This window comes from Passer domesticus, chromosome Z (assembly GCF_036417665.1).
Source record: "Passer domesticus isolate bPasDom1 chromosome Z, bPasDom1.hap1, whole genome shotgun sequence".
Taxonomy (NCBI): Eukaryota; Metazoa; Chordata; class Aves; order Passeriformes; family Passeridae; genus Passer; species Passer domesticus.
The window spans coordinates 58403830-58417757 of record NC_087512.1 but is presented as its reverse complement, the minus strand read 5'-3'; the positions used below and the strand labels follow the sequence as shown (position 1 = coordinate 58417757).

At 33.7% G+C, this 13928-nt stretch overlaps 1 protein-coding gene across 19 annotated transcripts in view; it reads left to right on the top strand.

Moving 5' to 3' along the window:
- Positions 1–13928, top strand: part of MEF2C (myocyte enhancer factor 2C) — a 119910-nt gene that overhangs the window by 32210 nt on the left and 73772 nt on the right. For 17 of the 19 annotated variants that reach the window (XM_064405820.1, XM_064405826.1, XM_064405827.1 and 14 more), the window contains one exon: positions 12436–12633. In XM_064405820.1, the coding sequence (XP_064261890.1) occupies positions 12580–12633 (54 nt within the window). In that variant the 5' untranslated portion in view covers positions 12436–12579. Of the gene's footprint in view, positions 1–10392; positions 10639–12435; positions 12634–13928 lie in introns of those variants that run through there. The other 2 variants (XM_064405819.1, XM_064405816.1) reach the window with 2 other exon arrangements.

Below are 13928 nucleotides of genomic sequence, written 5' to 3'. Positions count from 1 at the left end.
TGAATGTGCAGAAATATGCAATTTTATATATATTTTTAATAGTGAGAAAACAACCTGGTCATAAAACTGTGTCAAACAGTATCAATTACACTGCAGTTAATTTAGCAGAACACTGCACAGCTCAGCTTTGACCTAAACCAAATGGCATTAGATAAATCTGTCCCATTTGTTCTTCAGAGAAAAGATAGAGGTTAAATTTCCAAGCAGGTGTTAGAGTTTAGAACAAGAACCAGATGTGTATGGAAGCAACTTCAGTCTCGTGAGGGTGGTTTTAATTTAGCTATTTCCCTGGAGTACCACACAATCAATGAGTTCCAAATCCTGGGGCTACCTGCCTTTATATAAAATCATTGAAATATTTCTTCACAGATTGTCACCGCACATGTGTGGAAAAATTAGATCGGAAACTAGAGTTAAAAAGGTTAACCTCAGAATTTACATGAACATCATATTTCCTTGAATTTCTGCAGTAGAGAGGTGACAGCCACGTGGAAATGCCTACAGAAGAGATCTACTACTATAAGGAGAATTGTAAGCAGTGTAGAACTAAGACCATGGATATTTAATATGTTTCTCTAGTCACTGCTTGTTGTCAGCAGTAATTTAAAAATGAGCATATGTAGGTCATATGCAGCACAGTGAAGATCATTAAAGATAGGTGAATTGGAGACAGATTTCAAAATGATGGTTTTGAATATGTTGGCCCTACTTCAGAATGTTGGTGAAAATAAAGTGATGCATTTTATCTTGAAATAATCTACAAATGATAATCATTTGTGCTTGCTAACATGAGCTTAGTTGGCTTTAAGAAAATAAAACAAGGTAAAGGGAGATATACATGTGAAAGACAGGGATTGACACTTTATTGAATTTTGAGGCCTGTGAGCCATGTGTCTTAATTGGGGCCAGTTGGGATCATCTAATAATTGCTGTCAGAAGATCAAATTTAATTCTCTTTTAAAAAAGACCACAGTGGGATAAAGTAAAACAAATTGCCATCTGAGATTTCAAATGAACTAAGCTTTAATTATGCTGATTAGGATGCTGTAAGAGAGAGAAGGAAACAGGAACCTGATGTATCTGCTGTGTACCACGGTGGACCATATACAACAGTACTGCCAAATATCTTTATTTCAAGAAGATATAGATTAGCACAAAGTTTGATAGAGCTACGACAACACAGATAAGCACATATAATGCATTAGGTATGCAAGGTAACTGTAACTTTCTGAAATTGGTGGTTTTAAATATAGATATCAATATATTTATGATCATAATTTTAGCCCTCAATATTACTTTTATATATATTTTTAGTATTCTAAGTTCTTTATTTGTTTATATACTCATTGATTATGGCAGATGAGAAGTATAGCCCTTAGAATTTCTCTATTGCATAATAAATATTCACTGTCCTTTGTTCTCAAAATATTTGCATGGGCAAATCCACAGGTTCCTTATCCCCAGATTTCCAACAGAGAAACTGACTAAAAATTTGGAAGTGACATTACATATTTTTGGCAGAAAAGGGAGCAGATCTCACACATGTTTACATCCCAACACCGAATACAATTCCTTAAATTACGCTGCCTGCTACTTTCACCGCAGCTGCCTGTTTCTAAGGATATAATTTATCAGAAACCATCTTACTTATCAATAGAGCTCAAAAAGTGCCATTGCTGCAAAAACATAATGTACATTCATAACCACATAATGTACATTCATAGCCACAATAAGATTTAGCTAATCTATCCTTGTATTGGTTATGGTTTTTGCTTTTTCAGCATGCTTTTTGTATGATTGTAAGATGGGCAATGCTGCCAGTGATCCTATTAGACAAAATGCTCACTGAAGGTAGAATGGAGACGATCCAGAAAATTCCACTATATTTTCCTTCTGCAAATTATGAATATCTTTTGTCTGTTTTCTGATATTTGTAAAGGATGTTGACTTTTTGCATTGGCTATTGCCAAATGCAGTGCATTGTATACAAGCAAGAAATAAATAAATCCAGCTGCAAGTGCTAGTGGAGTGGTTATACCTGAGGTTCTGTAAGTAGGGTGAGATGCTCACTTGTGGCTTTTGTAGTTACACAGAGTAGCAAGTGTACTCTGTGGTAAACACCATCCTTTTCAGTAGAAAATTTTTCTTTTACAAGTCTTGAGGTGAGAGCTGTTACACTCCAATTCTGGGAAAAATTTGAAGATCAAATCCTCATGTGGAAAGTATGAATTAGCTACCTAGCACAGTTTTCAAACACTAAATATAAACTATGATGTGGTTGAGCAGCACACTTTATTAGATGAGGCTATTTATATCTTTGCAAGTAATGCTGATACAAAGTTGCAGCTCTTTTATCTCTTTATTATATCACAACATAGCTTTTCAGTGTATTGTATACCCTAGGTTTCTCTCTTTCTCTATTTTCATTTGAATATTGTTAACAGAAATATATCTAATATTTGTCTGGTTTTAACCACTAAAGACAACATAAAATGTATAGAATATTCCACTAAGATAGAACAGCAAATTTCTTCCTAAATAGATTTTTAAGCCAGTTATTTCAGACAAATTTTTTGCTCCCATGAGGCACTTTTCTACCCTTTTTTACACAGCAAATTCCATCCTATCTTTCTTTTCTTATAAGCATTTTCATCTGTTCATGCATTTTCCTAGTTCCAAACCAGTGGGAATCCATTCTGTATCATCTAGCATAGAGATCCTTCTTGTCAAGATGCAGCCAGAAGGTAGCTCCAGCCAATGATGTATGGTGGGCTAATGCTAGCAGATATGTCCACATACTGGCCAAACATTATTTCTCTGTAGTCAGAACCTCCCATTTCTCCAACAGATGCTATATCCTGAACATGCAGAATAGCAGACGTGAGGCACAAGACAATGTATGTGCAAGGTTAATTTCCTATCAAGTGGTTTGTAAATTCTTTGCAATTGTAACTGCTTCATTGCTATACTGCCACTGTACTTGTCTTTCCTTCTTTCAGAGCAAATCCATTCTGAATTCATGTGTTGCTATGTAATTTGTCTGTATTTTGTATGTTTAACAGCACCAGCCTCTCCTAATTTATGAGCTTTGCCATTAGAAAGGATGCATATTTCAGGTATTCATATTTCAGAGGTAGTTCCTTACTTCTCTGCAGTGAAATGTGGTTGTGAGGTTTCTTTTTTTATTGTTAGCCTTATTATGTACATTTAATCTCCTTTTGGCCTTGGGGGAAAAAATATATCTGAGTGGGATTGGAAGACTTTTGAATTGTCATGGTCATCGTAAAGATTGATATATTTCCCTTGCTTTTTTCCCACTTCTTCTTCCTTCTCTTCATTTTAAGCCCACAGCTCTCTCTGGGCAAGCAGTTGTGTTCAGGGAGTTTCATAGTTTTTGCACTCATATCTATCATATTACCATTCATACAAAAAGAAGGAACTGTTATCAGCTAGGCAGCTCTCCACAATGTTTTCAGAAGAACTATATTTAATTTTTGACATTTCTAGAAAGGTCAGGAATTAAAGTAAAAAAAATGTGTTTCTAGAACTGAGTACACACAAAAGAAAAGCAGAAGTCTCTGTGTCTCATCATTCCTCTTTAAGAAATAAATTACCAAATGAAGGGTATACTAGTCTGAACTTGCATTAAAAATCTAATCAAGGTAATTAAACATGAGTTATGTATTTAGATTTGTCCTATAAGAAAACCAATGTTTTGTTTTTTGTGGTAGTATAGTTTTAGTTGAAATGGTGTAACACCACAGGTAAATTATTTCTAGACAGAAATAATATATCTCATTTTCCAGCTTCTATAGCTGGAAATAAAGGAATATTTTGGGGTACACTGAGGATCCAAATAATCATACAACATAAAGGTAATTGATTTTTTCCAAAATTGTTAGTCTACATTAGGTACTAACTCTACTTACAACATTTATCTGACTTCTTTTTTCAGTAATAGTGGTGGATGTGTTATCATGTTGGTATGAGCTAAAAGGACAGACATAGAAACCAGTAATATAGAAATCAGTAATATTCTCTAAATTTAAAGTAATGTCTGTCTGAGACTCCTTCCATCTCTAGAGAGTCAGTGATCAACTTCAGTGGCTGGTTGTATCATACAAGATCTAATAGTGAAAAATAAATTTAAAAATATCTAAGGTATTATAATCAAAATTTTCAAGCCTGAGCAGGTGTTATCATACAGCAAAATACTATCAAATAGCTTGAGAGTCTGGCAGACAGAGATTCCATGGGACTACAAAGGTTTGTGCAGATTTTGTGGAATTTCAGTGTCTCAGGACATGTGAAAATCTTTTATGTTTAATTACTTAATTTCTCTGGTAGGAAGCTGAACCATGTTAAGGTTCATATGCTTAACAGTCATTGCTCAGTTTTGGCTTGAGAAGCTAGCCAAATTCAAAGTATTATAAAGGTTGTTGCCATTAGGGCAGGGAAACTGATAAGTGACTCAAATATTTCCTTAAAACTGTTATGCCACCCTAACATTTATTCAGTTTTCCCATCAAGATATTTCCCATCACAAACCTGAAACAGTTTTACTTTCATTCAAGCTTTACCTAGGCAATTTTTGTCACTTACTTTAATTATGTTGGAAAGGATTCCTTTCATTAACTCCTTAAAAATGTTTCCGTCGAGTCTGTTCTCTGGTAGAAGTTTTTCTTTCAATTAGGAACTTATTCACATCTCGGGGCTTTTTCTCTTAGTTTCTACATTCATGTTTTATGGTATTTTCATCCACAGCTTTTTGTCCTATTCTACCTCTTTAGATGATCCTTCCTAATTTTCAGCTTAGTCTTTGAACTACAGTGCTCAGTCATTCATTTGCTTGGTAATTTAAAGACACTTTGGGTTCTTATTACAGTTTGTTACATTTATTTATACCACAAAAATACTCTTTATAAAAGATTTCTTTTTTCTCTAAAAACTTCCTGAAATTATTCATTTGCAAATGTGTAAGACATTCCTTTTCAAAATAAGATTATGAGGTTTTTGCAATCCAAGTCTTTGTTCACCCTCACAGAGATGAAATTGTAGTGTAACACAAACCTGGAATAGCAGAACTCAGTTATGTTGTTAAACTATAGATACACGTGATTACAGTGAGAAAAAGGAGGATTCCTTTGGAGGATTCCACAGGATTCTTTGAGTAAGAAGAGGATTCAGGGTCAGGGTGTATAAAATTTCTCTGGAGCTTGTTGGATGAAGAGAAAGAAGACAAGGCCTGTGTAGATCTTGTGAATTCCATCCATTTTATCCAAAATTTAATTGTCTTCTGCATCCATTCCACCTGTTGCTTCTAGACTCATCATTGACCATAGTTTAGACAGACACTGTCTAAATGCATGTACCAAGCTTCCTAGAATTTAGCAAATTATAAGCAGAAAGTAATCAAAAATCTGCTGGGGAAAAAATCCTTTTTAGAATTAATCCATAGTTCCTTCAATAGAGGAAATCTAAAATTGCCTGTTACTGATACTGGCATCACTAAGTGCCTGTACCCAAGTTCAGACTATGATTTGATATTGTACTGTATAGTTTTTTCCAATAATACTTGGAATAATCCCTGATTCTTAAAAGCTATTTTGGGGACTTTAGTTCCATAAACCTCCTCACATGCAAACATCAGTAACAAATCTATAAATCTAGATCTAACCACAGTCAAAGACTGCTTTCAGGTGATGCAATAACTTAACACTAGAGATCTTACATTTTCCTGTAAAAAGCCAACACTCTCCAAAGTCCTTTGTGTTTAAGACTACTCCAAACTGTAACACTAGTATTTTACCTCGTGTGTAATATGTCTTTCAATACAAGCAGACCCAAATCAGAGAAGCTCCAAGACCTTTTCAACTCACAAGGTGCTAAATCTTATCATGTTGACCACTGAAGTTCTTCTTTAGCTCAGTAAATGACAGACTGAATTTGTAAACACTGTTCATTACATTCTTTGTGCATCTAGTTACTACAATGCAATCCAATCAAATTATTAGCTCAAATCTGTCGAGATTCCTAGGTGAATTTGCAGTGGTCCAATTTCCTCACTCTATTTTCTTTCAGGTTCCCATTTCTAGCCACAGTCTCCATTAAGTGATTCAGTTTTCAGTCCTTTATTTTCTCCCCTTTTATTGTTAGTGTGTCCAGTTGAATAAACTGTTATGTTTGAGCCAGTCTGAAGCACCTTATGCATCTTATTCCATATATGTTGTTCAGACTCCCATTATGTCTGCCTAGCAGCTATGGGTACATAATGAACTTAAACATACAAACCTTTTCTTCAAAGTATTTACTTTATTTTTTTTTTTTGGTGATGGGTACACATGGAAATACCACCCAATAATTATTGTAGTTTTAAAATTGACTCTTCATAGATATATATTTTATACTAACATTTCACTTAATTATTTTCCGAAAATCTAATTAGCATCTGCTTTATTTGCTTTACAAATCCAATACTCCTCTTCATTTTAGCCATCTTCAGAAATGTTGTAAATTAGCCAGGTCTTCCTTTCTTCCTCAAGCACAGCAGGCACATATCTGCTGGAATCCAGGCAATTAGTTTACATTTGGTGGTTGCTTCTTGTGGTCCACTGTTGCAAGGAATGACTCATCATCTGCAGCAAATTCCATTATCACATGGAAATATTTTGATCTTCTGTCATGGTTCTTTTCCAGCGTGACCAGGTTTGGTATAGCATGAATGCAATATTCATAAAATCTTCCACCACTGCACTGGATGGATGTCTGTCAGCACATGTTGTGGAAGATAAGCTAAAGTCACTCTTTTCCTTTCATAGAGGCAGGAATTGGCTTAAATAGAGAGGTGGCTACAGACAAGATATTCTGTGTCTCAATGCCTCAGTGTCTTGAAAAGCAGGGTGTTTGGCACAGTGGAATACAGCAATTGTTAGGAAGTATCATCTTCTCTGCTATTTTGGCAATGATGTTTAGTATGCCCCAAAAAACTTTTCAGGGGAACTTTGCAAAACAAGAAACTCTTCCACCCATAATGCACAAGTTCTTGCTCTGTAAGATAATTTGGTGCTGTATTTGAGTGATAAGCTACATAGATCACAGTTGTCTGAAGCATTCTTACAATGAGCCTTCTGAAGTGCTTAATTCCAAATTAAAAAAAATAAATTGCATTGCAAAATATCCTCATGGCTGTTCCAAGGCATAGAAAATAACAGTATTGATTAAGCCAGTAACTTAGCTGCAAGAAAGGAAATTTCTACAATTCATTACTATATTGTCATTATACTAGGAGTATATTGAATGTAAACAAGCAAATAAGGTACAGCTCTGGAAGTTCAGATTTAAAATATACATATTCTATTATCCTTTATGAATAAACAAACAAATAAATGGATTATCAGTAGAAATAATCTTAGGAATCCAGCAGATTATTTCAAAATCAGTAGAAAAATTAACGAAATATGAATTCAAATCAAATAATTTAAGTTTTCTTTTAAAATTTTAAGTAACAATTTACATATTGGGAATAATTTTGTAGTTTGCAACTTCATGAACATTTTACTCCTGCCTTGGTTCAGAACTTCATTGCCCTGGAATTGCCTCCATTATAAATTAAGCTTATGCCATAAGTCAGAAGTCAGGTTAGGTAATAGATAATATAATAAGCCTTGGTAGTTACAGATTACAAATATTTTCTTTATGTACAGATTTTTTTGGTTTGACATGCAGTCTCTCCAGTAGTCTCTAGTACTTCATCTATAATAATTTTTCTCTTATAGCTTAAATGTTTGTTTTATATTTCCTGTAGCCAAACACATGATCTCCTGAGAGTTAAATTTAGTTGATTATAATTAACTCCTTTTCAACCTTTTCATATGGCAGCCTGCCCATAAGATCAAAACACTGAAGTGTAGGTTATGTTTAATTTCCAGATCAGAATGTTGTGGACAGAGGTTTGAAAGCTTAGGAAGATTCTGATTAATTTTTACATGGCTTTCTACCTGGAGAAACATACTGTAGACTGTACCATTGCTGCTTTACTGGTATATTGCCATGGTGATGACATGTATAATTTTATCATAACCTTCTGGGTTTAGGGTAATGGCCCAAACTCTGTCTTTTGTTATGACCATGCAACCAAACCACCATGTAAATGGTAAGAACCACTTCTATCTTTAATGTCAGCTGATTTCAGTCAGATAACATGATAGATAATTATTTTCACACTTCTCTGCATTTCTTTAAACTATACCAAACTCATGGTGACAGTGAGTGATGTCTTCAACGGATGCAGTATGCCCAGCTGTCTTTGTACGTGTGTGGAACCTAGTCAGGATTTTGCAGAAACCATGTGAGTGACCATTTTATCTTAATATGTGTCCCTCATTGTCAATGTTCATGGTTACATTTTTGCAGCTAATTTTCATTGGAAAAGTAGATTATGTGGTCCTACTCAACACATTCTCATTTTTAGACACAGATTCAAAACTTGTTTGATAAAACAAGTTTGCATTAAAAAATGTCATAGACCTTTTAAGTTACTTTTATATATCAAGATAAGAATGGTAGGAGAAAGGGAACAGCACTTTTTTCTTTACTTCCTTTTATCAGCATAATTTTAAAAAATTATTTTGTTCTTCATTTTTAACCTAATTAATCAACTGAGAATGTAAGCTGCTTAATGGAACAAGGACATCTTTATGACAAGTTTGTTACTTTTGTAAACCAACCATGAAAATGGCATAAACTCTAGCACATTTTACCTTGTTTTTTCTCTGGCTGCCTTCTTTCTTTTGTTTATAAATAAAATATTTTTACTGCCTTGTTTTGATACTCCTTATTTCTCCTGGTGTAACTGCTCAAAGGATTCTCTGTCTGGGGTGTTGCAGCACAGCAAATTCAGACTGTTCTGCTCAGAGAAGGAAGTGGACAGTTTTGGTTCCCATTTTGTACTTCTGGAACAGTTTAGGGAAGGAAGCACCTTTACACCTTTTATTGTTCGTGGTTGCTGACATAATATCCTTCCCTGACTGCTCTGTGCGTGCTTCCTGCCATTCTGTCAAGATTCTTCTGTGTTGCAGAGAAGGGATAGGTGGGTGTGCATATGTGTGTGTAGGTGTGCATATGTGTGTGCATGTGTCTGTGTGTCAGTGCTCAAAAGAGAGACATTATCAGTCAAGCAATTTGCTGCATTTTTCCTTTAGCTCTTTTCCCTTCTCAAGGCTCAGATCAATCTTCTGTCAGCTACCATTGCCTTTTGCCGAATCATATAATCAACAGAAGCCTGCCAAAAATAAAGTTCCTCTTTTTTTAAGCAGTCTGGTTTGTTTTGGTTTTGATTTTTTTTAACTACTTGGCTTTGCAAAAAATGCAGAAAATTGTAACAAAATATCATTTAATTCCATGTTTCTTTAAATGTAATTTGTTTGCACATGACTATATTATGAAGTTGGAACATTTTTTTAATGTGGAGCTACTTCAACAAAGCTGATTTTTTAATTCACTTGGATAATTGAGGCCTGCAGTACTATTTGATTTTTGTAGTACATTCAACTTTTCTAGTCAATGTGCTTTATTAGTGTTAGTAAAATAACAATTTACCAGTTAACAGGAACTTTAAATACTTACTTACTGCAATCCTTAGTTCTGCAAGAACTTTCAAAAGGTATTGAGAGCACTGGTGAAATCCTAAGCAGCCATGGAGATTAGCCGGTCTCCACAGTTCTTTACATTCTGTTTGACTTGGAAATTACCAAGCTCTGCAGGTTATAGCCCTGCATGAGATGACTTATCTGAATTTCATTAATTGGGAATCAGTCCTACAAACTTTTTTTGTGTATATACTAATGAAATACATAGAACTATTAGCTAATAGATAGTAAGAATAGCACTTGAAAGACTATGTGTTGATAGGTGGGGATGGGGGGGGTTCTAAAAGGAAATAAATTTTATAAAAAATTCAAAACCTTTTATTTGAAATTGGACTAGTAAGCAAAAGGCAAACTAGGGCACATATGAGGAAAGATTTTTTTTTCATCCATGCAAAAAACCTAACTCGCTGCCCATTGAAGAAATTTATGTTTCTTTGCAAATTATATGTTTCATACAGATGACCTAATCATAGTTTTTATATAAAATTCTGCTTATCAAGCCTTCTGAGAGTTACTTTAAGATAACTTTGTGTAGATTACAGGAATTTTAAGGTTCTGAGTTTAAACTGTCTGTAAAAGCTGTTGTTGTTTGAAGACTGGTCTTAAATGTAGAACTGGTAAGTGTGTAGGAGGGACTTAACATACTGCTCCTCCGCTGTGATTTTTATCCTTCCTGACAGAGTTTTCTCAGTATTAAGCCATTTTTTCTGAACTCACTAAGCATCAGCATCTTGATCTGCAGAGCAGCTCATCTTCACAAACCAGCCATAACTGCTTTAATCTGCCCACCCTGACCTTCACTGCAGTGAATAGCTTAGGCAGACACTGCTGTAAACCAATAGCACCACTGGCCTCAGCTGAATGAAAGAAAAGGAAGTTTCCACTTGCTGTGGATTAGAGTATGGGTTTGCTTCTGCAGAGAAAGACAGTTGGACTCTGAGTCCTGCATGTGCATGGGAAACACCACTCTAATTTGTGCTTTGTGTTGGAGGTAAGACTATAGGAAAAACAGGAAAGAAACCCAAACCAAGGAAATGTAAAACTGTTTCTAAAAATAGACTGGGTTTGTTTGTCAACACTGAAAATCCGATAAGATGGTCCCCTAACTTTGTTTGGAATAAAAGCTTTTAAAAATACATTTACAGAATAAATTTATTTCAAATTTTTGGTCGTCTTTTTTTTGTTGTTGGTGCTGCATGATCAAGAACCTTTGTATCTATTTAAGCAGTGAGTAGCTATTGCTTTCAAATATAAAATGCAGCTAAGAATTTTTGCAGTCTATATTTTGTTATAGTTACAATATGAATTGTTCCACTTTTTGTTTTCTGCATTATGGTAACAATATACAAATAGTTTAAGAAAATAATATAAAAAAGACATTAATATATAGAAATATAATAAGTACTATACTTGAAGATTTGTTTTGCCCAACAGGTTAATTGCACTATAGTAGCTAGCTAGAAAACTCAGACTGACTGCTTATTTGTTAATTTTTTTTTTTCCTTAGTGAGTGGTAAAACACTTGAACAGCTAAAAGTTAATGTATGCTACGAAAATCAAAAGAGAATCAAAGACCAGAGATCTAATTTTCCTACCTCAGTAGCTTTGAATTAGAGCCAAATAATGGATTAAATGAGCAGGACTTCAGCTTAGTGTTATGCAATATATTATGAGAATTTATCAGGTTGGCTGAGATACTATAAGTTTAGAATAAATGAAGAAATACCAGTCTCTGTTTTAAAATTACTAATTTTTTACTTCCAAGACAATATTTTTTATTATACTTCAGAAGAACATTTAACTTCATATTGTTCAGATTTCTTTTTCGTATTCTGTGTTTCAAAAGCCTTTGTGCTGTTCACTTAAAACATACAAAAATATACTAATATGGTAAACTGAGATTATAAAGCAGAAAAACTTGTGTCTTTTACTTTATACTAGACAAAATAATGTTGGTAATTTTTACTATTTCCATAGACTCTTTTATTATTAAAATAAAAGTATTTTATTTTTAAAATACTTTGGATATTACATAAATTAATTATGTGGTTTATAACATTTTGTGAAATATGCTTCCTGCAGAGTGTATTTTTATGTACTGTACCTTTTTCTTCTTAGCTCTGTGATAGAGCCAGTATTGTAAAGCTCATGCACTACTGAAACAGTGAAAATATTTTTCAAAACATTCTTAAAATTGTCATCTGCCTCTATTGTTCTGTTTTATAAGAAAACGTGTTTGCTGGTTAGAAATCCTTTGCAAAACATTTTAGAATTTACACTAGAATGAAATGAGGGAAAAGGGCCCTAGCGTTTTTTCAAGTATCTTCAGTAATACTTTCACTAATTTATATTCTTAAAGAATAAAGTTAAGAACTTTGAATTTAAAGTAGCTGGCAAATCCTATATATCAAGGCACACTTAAATACATGTCCATTGTATTTGCATAATGAGGGAAATTATCACCTCTGCTGTCAAAGCACAAAATTGTTTTCCCTTCAGAAATAAATTAGCTGGCCTGCCTAGCATAGATACAGAACAGTTCATTAACTCTCTGATTTAGGTAATTTTTCATATTAGACCTCTGAGTGATATTTAAAATTAGAGACATTAATTCCATTGAAATTTTCACAACTTGTACTTCAGTCTTTTTCTTTATTTCTTGATACATTTGGTTTTGGTGTTTTCTTTCATAAAAGTAAGCCTTTGAATAATTTTCTTTTCCTCCATGTGATAAGTTTCTTCTGGTTATCAATTTCATGATAACATTTGATTTCCTTTCTGTGTTTAGCAGGAACGGATGCAGGGGACTGTGATCTGAGTGGTGCAAGTGCTGAAGAAGGAGGTTTGTTTTGAGGAAACAGGAAAGAGGAATAAAAGAGAAGGGAAAAATACGTAATTTTAAGGAAGAAGGAGAGAAAAAAAAACGGGGACTATGGGGAGAAAAAAGATTCAGATTACAAGGATTATGGATGAACGTAACAGACAGGTGAGTTGCAGAAATACCTGACTTAAGCATCATATTATATTTATAAGGTAACTTCTTATTGAAGGTGATTAAAAAGTCAATAAGTCTGCGTACCTATGCATATACCAACATATACATATGCACAGCGTATGTTAGACTATCAAATTAAAAATATATTTGTAAACAACCTGAAACCTCACGCACAGTGTTTTCAAGTTCAGTACACTGCACAGTTAGGAAGTTATTACTGGAAGACTTTATTCTATAAAGACTGCTGTCTGTGTTCTACTCTACTTGCTTTGAATTCAGTCTGGAATATACATGGTTAAGCACTCCTGTGAGTTGTTACAGGACACAGGTTTTAGTACTATATTTTCTGAACTCTAATGAGTTATTATAATATGAGCACTTTCATTTAAATTCAGAAATCCCAATTAGTGGTGCTCCTTCACCTTTGCAGTGTCTTTATTTTCACTTCCTTCATATAAAAAAGACACTACTTCATTAAAAAGTTTCCTCTTTTTCCTGTCTGAATTTTAAGAAGAATTTGAGTAGCCTAACACATTCTAAAATCCACATACAATAATACTAGCATGTTGTAGTTATAAAACCATCAGTATTTATCTAAGGCTAAAAAGGTCCAATAGGACAGATTAACTAATTTTTAACTCTGCTTTAAATAAAATGACTAGGGAGCTGTCACATATTATCAACACTATCTCTGCTAGTTAAAATATGACTATAAATTAGAAAATTTTCTTTCCTGTGTTCACAAAAATAAAATTCAGTGACTGATATCTTCAAATAATTTTGGTGAAAATTGTTGCTGTTTATATTTGATGTAGATGAATGGATGTAAATGTTTTGTTGAAGCTGGAGATCCACAATTGTAAGAACCTCTCCATATAATTATTTAACACTATGCTTAATGTTCTTCTTAAACCTGGCTGCAATTTAGGAATAATCTTCAGTAGCTGATTTTTAAGAACTTGATACTGAGTTACTATTAATATAATAGTACTACTAATTTGATCTATAAATTCCTTCATCTATTATGGGATTTTTTTAAGAACCTGTTAGTCATGGAGGATTTTATAAAGCTATGAAAAAATCAGCCTAGGCATAACAACAAATTATAGTCCTTAAATATGCTTTCCAAGAATTTTTAAATATTGTATTGTTAGTAGTAACTTGTGGTCCCTATGTCAAAAAATTAGGTGTAACAGCAAAATGTTCCTTGTGATGGATGCATTTTGTGTTTTCCCTAAAAGTTTCCAGTTTTGGTGAGACAAGTGAAAAAACAATAATTCTAACAA